General features: G+C 39.4%; 1 protein-coding gene across 1 annotated transcript in view; it reads right to left on the bottom strand.

Moving 5' to 3' along the window:
• Positions 1 to 16,453, bottom strand: part of syt6a (synaptotagmin VIa) — an 82,891-nt gene extending 66,438 nt beyond the window's left edge. The window contains exon 1 of the mRNA XM_084916520.1: positions 16,265 to 16,453. Coding sequence (XP_084772646.1) covers positions 16,265 to 16,421 — 157 coding nt within the window. The 5' untranslated portion in view covers positions 16,422 to 16,453. The remainder of the gene's footprint in view (positions 1 to 16,264) is intronic.
• Between the last annotated feature and the right edge of the window lie 218 nt (positions 16,454 to 16,671).

Raw genomic sequence — 16,671 nt, forward strand, 5'->3', positions numbered from 1 at the left:
TTACCAAAAAACATCTTGATGATACCTCTTCCTCTACAGAAGCGACGTCCGCAGAGTCCCACAGGCTGACCTATTTTGAACGTACTTGTAAACATGTAGTTCATGTTGTACTTTTTAACAGGGCAGTCTTTTCGTAACTGACTGTAAAATCATGACATCAATTTTAGAGTGAGCCTCTTGTGGCCATTTGAGGAACTGCATTGTCACTTACATATTCATTTCTATAAACAGACATCTGCATATGAATGTACGCAAGTATTAAAGAATATGTTTGCAGGACTGGAAGCTTTTCTTTTTTCTGTATATTGATTCCTGCTGACCAGTCACATTCAAGGAGCCTTTGATTTGATCCATGTAACATGTAGCATTTGAAAAGCATTTTGCTGAAATGCAGTCTCAGTTCACTATTAAATTAGTCTGTGGAAGAAAATGAGAATTGCAGCACATTTTCATCCATTGCTGTTATGTACTGTAAGTATTAGAAGTAGAGTATATCGAGATGAATATATGTTGGCACAGTCAGGTGCACAATAAACCCCAAGAAACAGCACTGGGCTGTGAAATGATTTTTTTTAATTTTTTTTTTACATATGGCTGCACAAGGTAGGCTACTGAAAGTGAAACTGGGATTCATGTTGGCCAAAAAGTAATCGGAGCACCTATAAACCAAAAATACATTTTTTTTCATTAGTTTCTTATTCATGAAACAAACAACCTGCATTAGGCTAGATACATTTTTATGACACTTATACTGGGAATGCTTCACTTTACATTAAAAAAGAAAAAATCTTTGCCTAATATTAATATTTGTTTGATGATTTGAAACATGCAAAAGAGAAAAATTAGTGATGAGTGATATTAAGCTTATTTTAAAGGTCTGTATTTTATACTTCTATCTAAAACTTTAAAAATGCATCCCAGAAGTTGGGACTCACCTGTTTGAGCTTCTGTCAGAATTATTTATTTCTCCGAAAAGTTTCCTTTTCTCTATTTGCATTTCCACACATTTGTTATTACCCTGTTTTCTGGGCAAACCTTCCAGCTCTGCCTCAAAACTAATCCATTTCAAGTAATTTTGTCATACAATATAATCTATATGTGGGCATTTCATATTGCATCTGCCAAATAAATGAGTTATGCAGATTTAATGGATGCATGTGTTGATGAATAATGAAACAAGGCCCCTAGAGCATGTGTATCTACTTTGTTATTTGGCTGTACGTCAAAAATTCAATCTGCTGTGTATTCCACTGTATGTTTCGCATAAGACAGATTTTCTTCATGTTTTGGAGATTTTTCTAAGAACGTGTTACCGCTCTGATCTCCTGCACGTCAGTCTGGTGTTGCTCCACTGATGTAATATGAGAGATAAAAATGCAACAGTTCTACATGGCTTTTTCACATTTCCACTGTTTCACAGCAAAACCACGGAGCAATTTTCCACCGGTGGACAAGCTGTAAGGTCACCCCATCAATTCTTGTCAGTTTAGGTAACATCATTTCAAGCCATGCAGTGGCTGCTTTGCAGAGGGTGCTAATATAATCACAGGATGAAATGTCACAACCAACCTCAAATTGCACCTCTATTTCCTCGTTCTGAGAAAAGAAGAAAAAAATCGAATTTTATCTACAGTTTAATGAAACATGATCACCCCCCTGTTCAAAAGCCTCATCTTCTGCAAACAGCGTGACCCTGCTTACCCACAAAAAAAGCACACATATAGGTGCACACACTCACATGCTCACAAATCTACATGAGCGCGCACACACAGACAACCTTTTTCGCTGTCTTTGTGTCTTTTGTCATGAGGTTGTTATTCAATTTGTCCTTCCCCCATCTCCCTGATTGTGCTTCTTGTGGGTCATGTTACCTCAGGGGGTTGTTAATGGCAGTATAAGTGAAAACACAAAATATAGGAAGCAGCAAAGATTCCAGGAAATGGGAAAGATACAGTCTGAACGGATGGAGGGCCTACGGCACCATATGTTCTAGGTCTACTGACTAACACTTTCAGGCAGCTCACAAACAGGATTTATACAAAAGAGTTTACAAGCTAAAAAAAAAAAGGAAAAGAAAGAAGATATTCTACACATTGTGTAGTGGATGACCTTACTGACTAATATATAACATGGTGCCCTTCCCCTTTGGCTGAACCTTAAAATAAATCAAGAAAAACATCTTCCATCAATGTCATAATACACGATGGCAGAATTCATCACGCTGCTGGCATCATAGTATGATACAATGCTGTGTTGCATGCTCATTACACCCTTGGTTTGTCCCTTAAGCATTTGTATTTAATTTAGTCTCCCATGCATGCAACGTCTATCTAATTAGTGAGTAAAGTTTTAATGTAGTAAACCTCCTCCTCATTACTGTCTCGTTGCCTGTGGGTGGTTACAATTTTAGTAGAGGGGAAAAAAACATCTCACATCCTGCACCCACAGGCAGCAGCTCACACCCTGGTGTTGACTGGACCTCTTCTGGTCAAACATGACACGTGTGAGAACAACAACACTATTTTGGCACTAAGAGATCCATACAACTCAGTTTCCAAACACTAACAGAGTAAGTAAGACAGGGTGATAGCAGCATTTCAGTGGCATTCAATTTGTGCAGATATGTTTAAAAAAATCCCAAAATACACACACACAAACAGTTTGAATAGACATCCATCCTCTGCCGCTTATCCGAGTAGCAAGGGCAGCAGTCTATGCAGAGACGCCCAGACCCATTTCTCTCTCTGGGCACTTACTAAGCTCATCCAGGGGAAAAGTAACACTTTTCCCCTGGATGAGCAGAGATATAATTTCTCCTGACCCAGGATGCATCCTAATCAGATGCAGGAGTCACTTGCCAGTGTGGAAGAGTAGCAGCTCTACTCTGAGCTTCTCCCACATGAATTTAAAGCTAAAATTTGAGGCTATACTAGTACTTATTTTCCCAACATTTGCTTTAACAGCAGCACTAATGCACTGCAGGGACTTTACAAGACTTCACAACACTGTGAAACCCCAGTGTTCTTAGTCTTCAATGGAACAATTGTAATGTTAATCTTGGTGACAGCAAAGGATTAAAGTCAGCACACGTTGGTCATCTGAAGAATTAGTGGAAGTCTAAAAAGTCTTGAGGTGTGTTTGTGTTTAATATCCTCCAATAATATAAACTTTCCCCCACAGTGTTACTTCTGTGTGGATAAAGTGGAGTAGATTCAGTGCTGGAGTCCAACTCCAGAGAAACAAAACACCCCGAGGCTTCAATATTTCCACCATGTTTTACTGTAGATTTGGTTTATTGCAGCATCCTGCTTACCTTCTTGTGACATCTAACTTGGATTCATAAGAACAAAGAACCCTTTTTTCCAGTTCTGAGTTGCTGCTTTGTCCTACCTTAAGTATATACTGACTGCTCGTGTTCTTTATTTAGCAAACTATCTACCTGTGATGAAGATGTTTTTCTACCCCTCGGTAAGCAAAGCTCCATGTATTGATCTGATGGTGTGCTCACATTTGGTCTGCTTGAATCTCCTTTGGGTACCAGTGAAACAGCATTGGCACGCACCTTGCTGTGTCAACCTTCAGCCTGAGAATAATTTGATGCTGAAAATCCTTGCTTAGAATTCGACCTTTGACACTTTATTGCAATGTTCTTCTGTCATAAATATGACTGAATGGAACATTTTTCTTTTTGCAAGCCTGTGAAGGCAAAGCACTACATTTTCTAGCTACCACTCAGGTCAATAAAGACACGTCAAATGCAAATGCTTGCATTTTATTGGTTTACTCAGGTTGTTTATATTCGTTACTCAAAGATCAGACCAGTGTTGAAATCAGCAGTGAAATCCTGTTGAATTCCAAAGCAAGTCAAGACAATTTTATTTCTCTGTCTATATGCATCTGAGAGAACCAGTTTCAGAATATTCAGGTGTTCTTCCCTTTACCGAATGTTAAAACAATAAAGACCATGACAAAGAAATCACTCTACTTTACAAAGAAAAGCAACAAATTCTCATATTTCAGACGCTGGAACAATAAAGTGATATCTTATCTTATCTGATGTATTGAGACAAATTTTATTTAAACAGACTTTTAAAATTCTGTGGAGTAAAAAGTAAAATTTTCCCAGTGAAATATGGAAAGAGTGGATTTGTAAAAAGTGACAGATTTCTGTGGAACTACAGTACAAACTATTTCTAAAACCTACAGTGTTTATATGTTTCCATTTTAAGTGCTGTACTCTACAACTGGTTTTCAGATGAGGATTATTAATTCATATTGACCTCTGTGATTAAAACATTGACACCTTTTATTGTGCTCCAATCCTATTGTATATATTCATGAATATACAGATCCATAGTGGCAGCCACACACTTTTGTGATTAAACATAGTAAAAAACACATTATGTAACAACATGGGGACAAAGTATCTATAATGTGTTAATAATACTACTGAAGGCCTAAATGAAGACGTGCCTTTGAGCTAAGTGTCATTCTTTAAGATGTGGAGAGTTATAGAGAGTCAAGCAGATGGACCCTCGGGTATTTTGTTTTAACCCAGTACATATTTGAAGTTATGCAGCTTTGTTGAGCTTATTGTTGCATATAAACATCAGTGTTGGGACTAACGCGTTATTAAGTAACGCGTTACAGTAACTACGTTATTATTGTGGTAACGAGCACGGTAACTAGTTATTATGCCAAAACCGGGAACGCGTTACTCGTTACTGGGATTTAGATAGGCTCGTTATTCGTTACTTCGTGTGGTGGCTATCGCGGAGCTTCCACAGATTCAATAACATTAACAAGTGGTGGAAGCCAGCAGGTGGATGAAGGAAAAGGGAGGCAAGAGGAGAGACCCGAAGCGGCCGCTGGTCCGAGAGTGTCAGGTGAGCTGAACTTCAGGTAAGAAGTTATAACCTGCAGTCCATCTGGGTCAGATATGAACCAAGTTTAGGTGGAGTTTATTTTCGTTATGCTGACTTTTTCGTACTGCGTGCTAGCTAGCATGACGGAGTTTCTATACAGCTGGGTGGGTGCTATGTTACTGATGTTGAACTTTATTTTGTTCATAAGGTTAATTATTAGAGTTGCCAACCGTCCCGTAAAAAACAGAATCGTCTCGTATTCAGAGAAAATGTTACGGGTTTCGTATTGAGGTGAAAAGGAACACAGTTTGTCCCGGACTTCAGCTACAATGAAAAAGACACAAAGCTGGAGTTATTCTGTGTTTACGCTGCACAGCTGCCTCTTCTTCTCTCATCCTCTCACCCTCCCTCTCCTGTTTCTACTTCAATCATGAAACTGATCAATGATCAGCTGATCGGCTTTTCTCTCTTGTTTGTTTATCGCCCACTTTGCGCCAGAAAGAGGAAACCAGCGGATGTCGCGGTAAACAACAGCAGCACTTTTAAGCTTGATCAGCTGTTGTTAGAATTTATTTAATATTAATTTCTAGTATCAGCTGATGTTTGCTGGAGCCACAGCTGTAAAGCTGCTGGTCATGATGTCGGTTTGGTTATGTGATGAGAGGGAAACATGAAGATGAAACCAGGAGATGTCCTTACTGAATCATCAGAGCTGTGATGGAGAAACAGGTTTACCTTTTAGGTGACATGAATGAGTTGAAGGGAAGTTATGAACTGTTTCTGAGAAATAACACCAGGATCCTTTTCTAAGTAGCTGACAGCTGGTAACTGTGCAGGGGCGGGTCTAGTAAAGTGTTGCCAGGGGTCCATGTAGGGCATTAAAAGGGAAAGGGGGGCACAAGGAAATACTTTCTTATTCTCATTTAAAATGTCTCACTTTTAAAAAAATAATTATCTGAGTCTTACAACAAACAATTGATAGATTGATACATATATACCATCAGAACAGTGTACATCACTGTCACAACAGTGTTTATTTTCATTCAAAGGCTTTATGATTTTTCCTATAATGGTGGGCCGGTCTCTAGTCAAAATGCCCGGGACGATTTTTTTGTCCCAGTCCAGCTCTGTATGCAGCTCATCTTCAGTCTGGTGTTACCTACATCTTCCCATTCAGAAGGCAGAATTTCCGAGTTCTGAGTACAATCGAAAGCACCACGACTGCAGTTTTTGTGTTGGATGTAAAAAGCAGGCTAGGATAGAATCAGGCGTGGGATTTCTCTCGTGGAAATGTGCACATTATTTTTTCCTTTCTATTGGTAGGTGGCACAGTGCACTTGTGGCAAGTAAGCAAGCTAGAAGACTGGCAGTCTGGCTGGGTATCCAGTTACGGAAGCAACACATTAACAAGAGAATTCTGAGTAAAACCAAAGTTACTTTCCCTAGTAACTAGTTACTCTGAAAGTAACGAGTAACTTGAAGTAACTGAGTTACTTTTGATAGAAGTAACTAGTAATGTAACTAAGTTACTAATTTAAAGTAACTTACCCAACACTGATAAACATAAACATTGTTTTTGTAATTTTCAAGTAATGTTTGCAGGAATTTTTATGGTGGGAAAAAGATATAATCAGATTCATTCTGCAGTTGTCAAGCTATGTAAAATCATACCCATAACTTATCAATACAAACATTAATGTCAACCAAGTCTGGTTCTAAACTGTGCAGAATTGCACTCCCCAGTCACTTTATTAGGTTAACTTGCTTAGCTGTTCATTCACACAAATATAATCAGCCAGTCACGTGCCTGCAGTTCAGTGCATTTGGTATCATTTGCAGCTTGAGACACTCTGCTGAAAGGTGATTTACGCTACTTTGACTATGACATGGTTGTTTGTGTAACTATTTCAGAAACAGATTATAGAAGATTGTAAAAAATGTTACCAGGTCTGATGGGTTTCAATTTCCGTTGCAACATCAGTTGGTAGATTGAGGATTAATTAATGGTTAAGGCTGCTTCTGGTGGAGTGATGTGGGGGTAGGGTTCTTGGCACACTTTGGCCTCTTTAGCACCAACTGAACATCATTTAACCACCACCTACCTGAGTATTATTGCTCACTATATATATTCCTTTATGGCTACAGTGTACCGACGTTCTGTTGGCTGCTTCCAGAAAGATAACGCACCGTGTCACAATGTCAAATGCCATCTCAAACTAGTTTCTTGAATGTGACATTGAGTTTGCTGTCCTTAAATACCCTCGACAGACATCAGAGCTCAGTCCAATAGAGCAGCTTTGAGATGGAAATTCATAACACTGGTGTGAAAAAGAAAGGTCTGCAACATCTGTGTGATACTATCGTGTCAATATTGGCTAAACTCTCAGGATAATGTGTCCTTTGAATCTATGGCATGGACAATTCAAGCACTTCTGAAAGCAAATGTGGGCCAAAACCTGACCCCTCTGTATACGTTTGAAGCACTGTACTGTTTATAAAATAGTTTTGAAGATAAACGTTAATTAATTTTGACCTAACCAAAAAAATGACACTTCGTTACACTATAACTTACAGATTTATGAATATCCAGAGCCACAGTGGCAGACAGACACTACTGTGATTAAGCCTACTGAAATACATATTTTATGGCCATATGGGAGCAAATTAATTACATTTTTTAACATTTTTATTATCATTATTATCATTGATAAGCTGTAAAGTTATACACAGACAAATAAATGTAAATAAATGGAGCCTCAGGTATCTGCTTTTAATCCAGTGAAAGTCCCTATATGGAACAGATATATATAAATCTTATAAAGTTTGTATCGGTCTTGTGTGAAACTTGTATTAAAAGCATACAAGAGTGAAAACAGATATAAGATCCCTTGAAAAATTATATAAATGAAACTTTTGTTTTGGATACTTCCTAAAACAATATATGAAAGCAATGAGAAAGTGGCCACTTTCATGAGTAAATCATATAAGCCTTATATGATTTACTATATGAAGTAGGCCACATCTTATGCAAGTCTTTTATAAGTTTTTTCTATTTCTTTTCCATATGGGTCTGAAGGAGAGCTTTTTATTGTTTACAGGCATTCTTATGGTCGGAACAAGATAACATCAGATTTATCCTGCATGTCTTAGAGCTGACACCATTGAGATACTCATTCAATAAATCAGCAAATAATGACACTCCTCACACATCCTTTTCTTTTTATTTTTCTCTCTCTTTTGTGAGTTCCTGCACACAGATATCAGTAAAGTTGTGGCTGCAGAAGCCTTCTTGTCCTTAGCATCTAGCCATCTTGCTAGTTCAGCAGAAGGGAAGCATAGCCTTGGTTACTTTTATGTGGCAGGTAGTTTCAAATGCAACTTTTCAGACAGCTCAACAAAAGTTCTGAAATATGCAAACTGTTTCTGTGTGCTGAGTGATAACTTCACTTAGGAAAGTTATCTAAAGGTCGTGTAAAACTGTTGAACAGTAGGCTGTGCGGGCTAATATTTTGGTATAGTGGTTTACTGTAATGGACTACTGTGGGCTGTAATGACAATCATAGACAGGTTAGAAATATGCACGTTAAAAACAAAAACGTCTTTCGATAACATCCCTCCAATTTTCCGTGTGCCTTTATTCTCACTTCTGACTTTATTTTCTGGAACAATAGTGTATACGGAGTTCAGCCGTTTAGCGATACCCAGCAAGCCTGCACATTAATTTGTGTGATGAAGTGTACAGGCCCCGTGTCTGAGTCTACACCATCAACCCTGCCAGCGTGACAGGAGTGTCGGCCCCACGCGCCCGAAGCTTTCACCGTGACAGACAGCTCAACAGCCATTAAGACAAAACAGCAACATGAACCGAACCATCCAGTGAAACTTTGAGAGAGATGAGATACTCGAGGCTCAGTTAGGAAAGAAGATGGAAACGAGCAGGGCTTGACATCTGCGAGGCAAGAGTCAAACGAAGCAAAACAAAGAGAGAAAGTAAGACAAGAACAACAGGATTTTCTCTCTTTTAGCTTCTGCAAAGAATTTAGATCGTCTCGCAATACCTGACCGCTTTTTTATGCTGACATAGCCAACATGTTTGTTACCACGTTCTGGTAACTAGCAAACTGCTCTGTGGAGTAAAAGTGTAGCCTTTAAAAAACTACTCACTATTATTAGCAATTAACACATTCACTTTGCAGGATTTTTCACGCATGCTTTAAGCGTGTGAAAGAGTTGGAGATGTGTGTGTCAATGAGAAGGAGTCAGGTATAAAAGTTTAAAATACCAGTTAGATTTTAGATCTGTAATACTGTATCATCCAGCCAAGGCTTTACTATTTTCAGGATAGGGGTCAAAGTTAACATCCTCTTTCCTCTACCTTGTGGTTTTGAACCCCAGTTGTGCAGGATGTTGGATTTCTGCCACAGAAGCCACAGTGCTGAAAACAACATGTGCAAAAACATATGAAGGAGGCTCATTGCAAAGAAAGAGTTAATCTGTTCACTGTGCTGTCTTTGTAAATACAGACAATAATCTTTTTTTAATATAAAAATTCAGATTGTGCAGGCGCAACATGTTAGCAAATCTGGTCCTAAGTTCACTTCTCAGAGTTATTGTTTTAAGACCAGCATTCACAAAGTGTGACTGGTCCGCAGACCCAAATAATTGCACAACTGGAAATTTCTTTCATCCACTTCATGTCATCCTGTGTCATCTTAAGGTGCTTGGAACAAGACCACACAGCAGGCTAAACCTTTGTAAATTTGACCAGTACACCTTAGAAAATGTCACTTCACCAGGAGTTCATGACTTCACCAAGACTATAAATATCATTACAATGACACATTACATTTACAAACAGTGCTTGATGCACATATTCTCTTGTGTAGCCCTCCATCCTTGGCTTGGTACTGTGGTATTTTAGCCTTTGGGAAATCTTTGCTAATGTATTGCACATTTGGCATTTTATTTGCCAAAGGTGTCTTTAAATCCATCTTTTTTTACAGTCCAGATTCGCATCTGTACCCCCAGCAGCTTATTTCGGAAGCTATTTACATTCGATTATCATTATTCATGACGTTTGACTCTGATCCAATTGGAACAATCTAATGAATAATGCAAATTTCCTTATGCTACATCTTTATCTGGGAGTAATGAGCGCAGCTAGAGATGTAAGAACGTATAATAGGACGGCCCCCTCAGAGGCGCAGAGTCGGATTGTCAGTCGGAAAAACCTCGATGTAGCTTCCAAGCAGATTTAATTTGAATCACCGATGTGATGTAACAGCTCACGCCGCCTTAAAATCACTCACACTCCAGGCTTGAATTTCAAATAAGAGGTAGGAGCACACTTTTGACCAGAAGTGATTGACTCACACCGCTGACTTATCCTCACCTTTAAGTTGACCTGACTCCTCAGCTGCTAGCTGCTTCACTGTTGTCTCTAGCAAGTGGCTAATGGTGTCTGCCTGCAGCTTGGTGATGAGGAGGTGGTGTCACATTATCACATTAGCTTATCTACCTTGTGACAGTTGTGAAATATGCCTGCTTTTACCCACCTCTGTCTGAAATCTGGGACTGTTGGTTAAAAAAGCGGAGATGAATTTTGTTGGTAAATTCTCCCTGTGCGAAAAACAGAAAGCCTGACAGGCAGCAGCAGTCGTGAGGCTTAGCGAACTGTCAGTTAGTGCTCAGTTGCTGTATATTTGTGCCAGCTTGTGGTAGAACGTTAAGCTTCAGTGGGGCAAAAGGGATGTACAAAAAAAAAGAAAGAAAGATTTTCTCATCCTGTGAGCCTCTCACCACTGCGCCCACTTGGGGCCTGATTCATTAATCAATAAACCAATGTTACTGCTCAATACCTCAGTGGATGCTTGCACAATCTGCTAACCTGAGAAACTCACAGCAGGTTTCTGCATTACTCATCCTCTAAAACCTTTTTGTCATTAATGACACTGATGCATTTTGTAAGGGAGAGCACCATGAAACACTTCCACAAAGGTAAATGAAAGCTGTTGGTGTTCTCTGTGCTACAGAGTCCCAGAAGAAGGATTCTGATCATTTATTAATGGAGATAGATTCACATTCATAATAGTGCCACAGCTGTTCATCTGGGGAGCTTAAAACATCACTTGAAATGAGCACCTTCAGGGTCATCCCAGTTGCCATCGAGCTTTAAAAAAAAAGCTGGGGAGGGAAACTCAGAAGAAGCCTTCTGAGAAAGAGATGAAGGCATTCTCATTTACAATGCTTTTCACAGACTCCTTGATTGGTATTCAAGCCAGTGTTTGACTTCTGTCTTTAGTGCATTAATTTTAATGAAAAATGTGTTCCACATCGCCAGTCATTATTTCCTCCACATACTGAAAAGGCTCACTGACCCGCTGCCAGTGTTGTGCCATGTCTGTGTGATTTTAACCACAGGCAAACCAAAGACCATTACATTATATCTCCTTAGACTTCAAAGTGCAAAGGAGGGGTTACAAGCGGATAGTGCGAGCTATGAAAAAAATGTTTTATTATTCTAATGATTACAGCAGTAAAGACACGAGCCTTTGAGGACTGGCGTTTGGTCTTTTCCTGACAGCTGAGACAGACATTTTCCCCAGTGTTATCTCTCACAACAGGAACAGACACCGTCTCCAGCCTTCTTTTGTGGTCTACAGTGAAATGTTGTATCAATAATACACCGAGACAGTATACAGGGGGTATGAATTATTGAAAGGCACGCTGGTTCGGCTGGGGTTCTAATCTCCACAGAGCAGTTAATTTGATGTTCTTGTTTTTCTGTTTTGGAATCAACCTGCAATGCACCATCCATCCCTGCAAATATTACAGGCAGAGAGGAGCAGGCCACTGGGAACTAAATGAATGATCTACTGATGCTAATGTCCTCTGCCAGCCGAGGTCTTGCTTAATAAACCTCAAGATGAGACAGCCGTGTGAGAAATAACATGATAAAAAGTAAGCCTCGTCAATTCAAGCCCACACACCTGAAAGTGCGGCTGATAATGACAGTGGAATTAGTAATGAGGATGAGTGAAGGTGCATTCGTCCATTTAGGGGCTACAAAGGCTTAAGGGTTATGCTTTGTAACCTGAATCAGGGCTCTGGAGTGAATATCAATATCTAAGGCAGGCAGCTGATTAGTGGGAAATGTTCACTCAGCAGAGTGTGAGACACTGATCTGACTTTTAATTTATCTCGTTTAAAAAGTCACGTGCTGGTTTTCACAGCAGGTGCATCCAGACCAATACGTTTGGGATATTATCAGCCAGCTTAAGAGTCAACTGGTCAATAAAGAAAATGGCATATTATCTCCCAGTCACATCAGGACAGGGGAACTGGAGTCTCAGACTTTCTAATTAGTCATTCTTATTTTATCATAATCTGTTTGAATCTGTTGAAGGGACGCTCAGCTGACAGCGGGGGACTTAAAGGGAAATTTGCTCTAGTGAAATGGCTTTGCTGCTGTGAGCATGATAGCTGCAGATATTTTCAAACAGCTGCAAGCCAAATGTGCCCTTTTTTTGGACTGCACACAGGGGAGAAAAAAGGATTCATTTTTTTCAGTTCTCATATTTCCTTAAATGGTGAGATGAAGATGTGTGAAATGTTAAATGAAAAGTTAAATGAAAAATATCCACCAATTTGCAAACCGTTTTTACAAATTTTCAGGTTATGCTCAGTTTTTTCCAGTTAAAGATGTGATTAGCCGTATAATCTGTGTATGAAATTAAAAGCAGATAGAAATTGGAGAAATTCGAAAAATGTATCCTAAGTTTGAATTTGATACTTTCCCAAAAGTCTGTACAGGGGCTGACAACCAATACATTTCCTTTGGCTAAAAGGACACCTGGTACAACATCTCACTTTCAGTTAGCGTTTTAGATGAACAGGTTACATGAATGTTTATAAAAAGCATCCCAGAGAGGCTGAATTTGTCTAAAGTAAAGATGGGGAAGGGTTCAGACACTTAGGTTTCTCGTGGTTCTCATTTGTGGTACGTAATGTTATCTAAAGTTTCAGAGAACCCAGAGAAACCCAGGGAAAAGGCTGTAAACCAAGAGCTAATCTTTGGGCCCTCAGACAGAACTGGGTTAAACATAAACACGATTCTGCACTGGAAATTACTGTGTGAGCACAGGAACACTTCTAAAAACCGCTGAGTGTAAACACAGTGTGTTTGTTTCAACAAATATAAGTTAAAACTCTACCATGCAATTACATAAAAAACATAAAGATCCAAAATCCAAAACCAGCTGCTGTCCCTTGTCCATAGATCAGTTAAGATGGGCTAAGCTGAGGTGGAAAACGTATGTGGTGTGTGGTCCATTTTGGAAATGGTATATTATTCACAATAACTATTACCGTCACCATCACTGATTGTGACCTACACCCGTTTTCACACCTTGGCTCGTGTGATTGGGTAGATTAGGGGGTCCATTGTCCCTCTTGGGGGGACACTTCCATGGGGCTTAAATCTCCACTATTTGACCCTAGAACTGAAGAAGCTTCTTGGATGAGAGGTGAAACATCTTCAAGAAAACTTAAAGAAGTCAGGAAGCTTTTCTTTCCAAGCGCTTTAGAGTACCATGACCTGGATGATTGAAAACCTTCACAGACACAATAACTATTAAAAACATGAAGAAAGAAGAGATCTAATACCGAAGAAAAAGACTGGGAAGCAAAATTTGCTTTTAAAAATAAACCAGCTGATCTCCACAGTTATGAAGAACAGAGGTTTCTAAAAAGAGGTGATGCAGCAAAATTGTAAACATGCCCCTGCACTTTAAAAAAATGCACGTTTTTTTCAAACAATAGCATTTCTCAGTACTGTCTGTGCAGACTCAAACACTGCCGCCCCAATATGACAAGTCGTAACACTTTTAAAATCAGCCTTATGTGTTTTTGTGTGTATTTAATTTACTGATCAATTAAGAAATGGAATAACTGAGTTAAAATAAGAAGAGCAATTCACAGAAAAAACAAAAGAAACAAACAAAAAACATTCCTATTTTCTTACAAATTGGAACAAATATGTCAAAAACAAAATAAAAACCAGGCTATCAACTGATTTATTAGCAAAACTGAATCGTGATCTCTGTTTGATTTCATTACAGTAGCTTACTTGTGGTACTTAGGCTATTTAGAAGTAGAATGGGAAGCAGAGCCTTCAGCTGCCCGACCCCTCTTCTGTAAAGCCAGCTCCCTGTTTGGATTCACACTGGATCAGGTGACCCTGAACCCTCCATTAGCTTTGTTCCAATAGCTCTAGACTGCTGGAGTATTTCATCTTCACTCATCTTTTTTCACTGATTATGTGTTTATACTCTGTGTGTTTAATTAGTTTTTATTCATTTTAGCTCTCTCCCACAATGTAGGATTCTTCCCATCAAAGAAGAGTTTTTCCTTCCCACTGCCAACTGCATGCTTATGGGGGACCCTTGGAGTTTTCTCCATGTCATTGTAGGATCTTCGCCTTACAATATAAAGTGCCTTGCAGTGTGTGCTTTGTATGGATTTTGGTGCTATATAACGAAAACTGAAAAAACTAAACTGAATGAACAAATGTGTGACCACAGATTGCGTTTTGGCAATTACATGGTAGTAATATGTGTAATTTTTTATTTACTGTGATTTGTGATGAATAAGTTGTCACTTCAGTCTAAACCTATAAAATCTGTCAAAAATCTTTTATTTAAATGTCAGTTTTATTACGATCCTGCATTGTAAGTCCTGTTGATGAACAAAAACTCAAATCTCTCTTTCTGCTGTAATCAGTGTTGCACAAAAATACGTGAAACAAGACCTTTTCTTCAACTCCAACCTACACATCCTCCAACACTATCAGAAGCAGCTTGTCTTTAGCTTCCTTGTGGCAGAAGGAATTTGCATCAATGGCCACATAACATGCAATGGCATGTAATGTCCCCACAGCTCGGTAGTAGATGCCAGTGGCACTGTGATGTACGTTCAATTTCTCTGCTGAGGATGATGTGAGGTGACAGTGGATTTGGTCAGGATTGGTGTGACATGCACTCTTTGAGCAGGGGCCCATCATCCAAAAAAGCAGCAACAAATAACATTTCCTCTTTACTCTGCACCTGCTGACGAATCTAAAGACTCTTTTTTTTCTGTCAAACACAGAAAGCTCAATGCAGTGCATGTGAACTTGCAAGCAAACTCTCTGGTTAGAAAAGGGAACATGAAATCAGATGGATTATAAAAAGAATCCAAACTGGGGTTATGGATAAACAATATGCAACAGTTAATGGAAATTGGCGCGAAATAGTGTCCTGATAGACTTCCTATTTTAAACAATCTGTTCTTCTGTAGCTTGAATTAGCTTCATTTTTCATGCAAATTATTCTGTAAAAGTGTAAAAATCGTGTCACTCTTCATGTTGTACACAGACATTTAACATTTAAATCCCATTTACTAAAAATCTTCACACAGTGAGACCTCAGGGAAGTCTGCCTTTCTAAATCTATAAAGCAACAAATCCTTCAAACACCCTGGTGTATTTGACAGTGTTATCTGCAGTGTAAGTAAATTAAATCAAGCGTCGCCCGCTTTTAGAAAACTCATGCAATATTTGCTAGATTGAACTGCAAATTCTCATGACTAGAATTTGTAGGAGGGGAAAAATACACACAAATGCTGGAGCCTGTTGTCGAGCTGCTGCATTTAGAATATATTTGAAGAGAGGGATTATTCCTTTAAAGAGGGTGACGCCCACTACAAGTGCAAGAGCAACAGATGCACAAGGCTGCAACAGATGTGTAAATCAGCCCTCATGAATAAGTCAAAAATCCCCTTTTTTATTATGTCGAAACTTTGCCGTACAGATTAAACGCAGGAAAAAATCCTGCTTTTCCACAAGCTGCAGTTACATGTGTTCAGATTTATATTTAGAAGCATAAACCATACATGCCTGAAAATGTTTTTATTTTATTTTGATTGTAAGCTGTTGTGCTCAGGACATCACCGGGCATCACTCAGCCTTAAGGCTTATCCATTACAGTAAAGAAACTCTGCCCTCCGGAGCAAACTGATGAGTCAATGGGAATTTGTTTTGTTGTTATACACCTTTTGCTCCCCGTTGCCCTGAGGTCACAAAAACTCATTAAGGATATATAAATGGCCACGAGTGTTCAGTGAAAGCCCTGTCCGAGTAACCATCTCTGAGCATACATGTGGGAAATAAATAGAAAAGGACAAGCACATGTTTAAGCAGATTGCTGCTTTCTTCGACTTTTGCATGACAGAAAAGCATTCACAAACAAAATCCATTACTATTAGCTCTGCTCTTGGAAACAAATGAGCATGGAGCCATACAAAGCACAGAGAAAGTGCTGCCTTACAACCAGCGCACATCAGGAGCTAATGATATTACTCACCCGGTTCTTTGTGGTCAGAGCTGTGGCCAGACAATAGGAAAAGGAAATCCTGACAGGTGTCCTGATCCAACGATGTGCTGTTGTGCAGGCAGAGGTCAACAATTAGGGTCACAGCTCTCTGACAGACCATGTCATACTCCTCTCTGTCAGAACTCATGCTCCCAGCTGCATCCTCAGCCGCGTGTGCTCATCCAAGGGGACCAATACTCCCACGCACACACGCAGCAGGCTGGCATGCAGAAGATAAATGCAACTTGTCTCCGTCCTAGGCTGATTCTTCTCCTTCTTCTGCCGTCTCTCGAGTGTGTGTGCATGTTTTCTTGTGTGCGTGCGTGCGTGTGCTTCACTTTCTTTGTGTGTTCATGTGTGTAAGCTTGTCCCAACATTGTGTGTGCGTGTGTGTAAGA

Source organism: Perissodus microlepis, chromosome 20 (assembly GCF_051167445.1).
Source record: "Perissodus microlepis isolate ML-2025 ecotype Zambia chromosome 20, ASM5116744v1, whole genome shotgun sequence".
Taxonomy (NCBI): Eukaryota; Metazoa; Chordata; class Actinopteri; order Cichliformes; family Cichlidae; genus Perissodus; species Perissodus microlepis.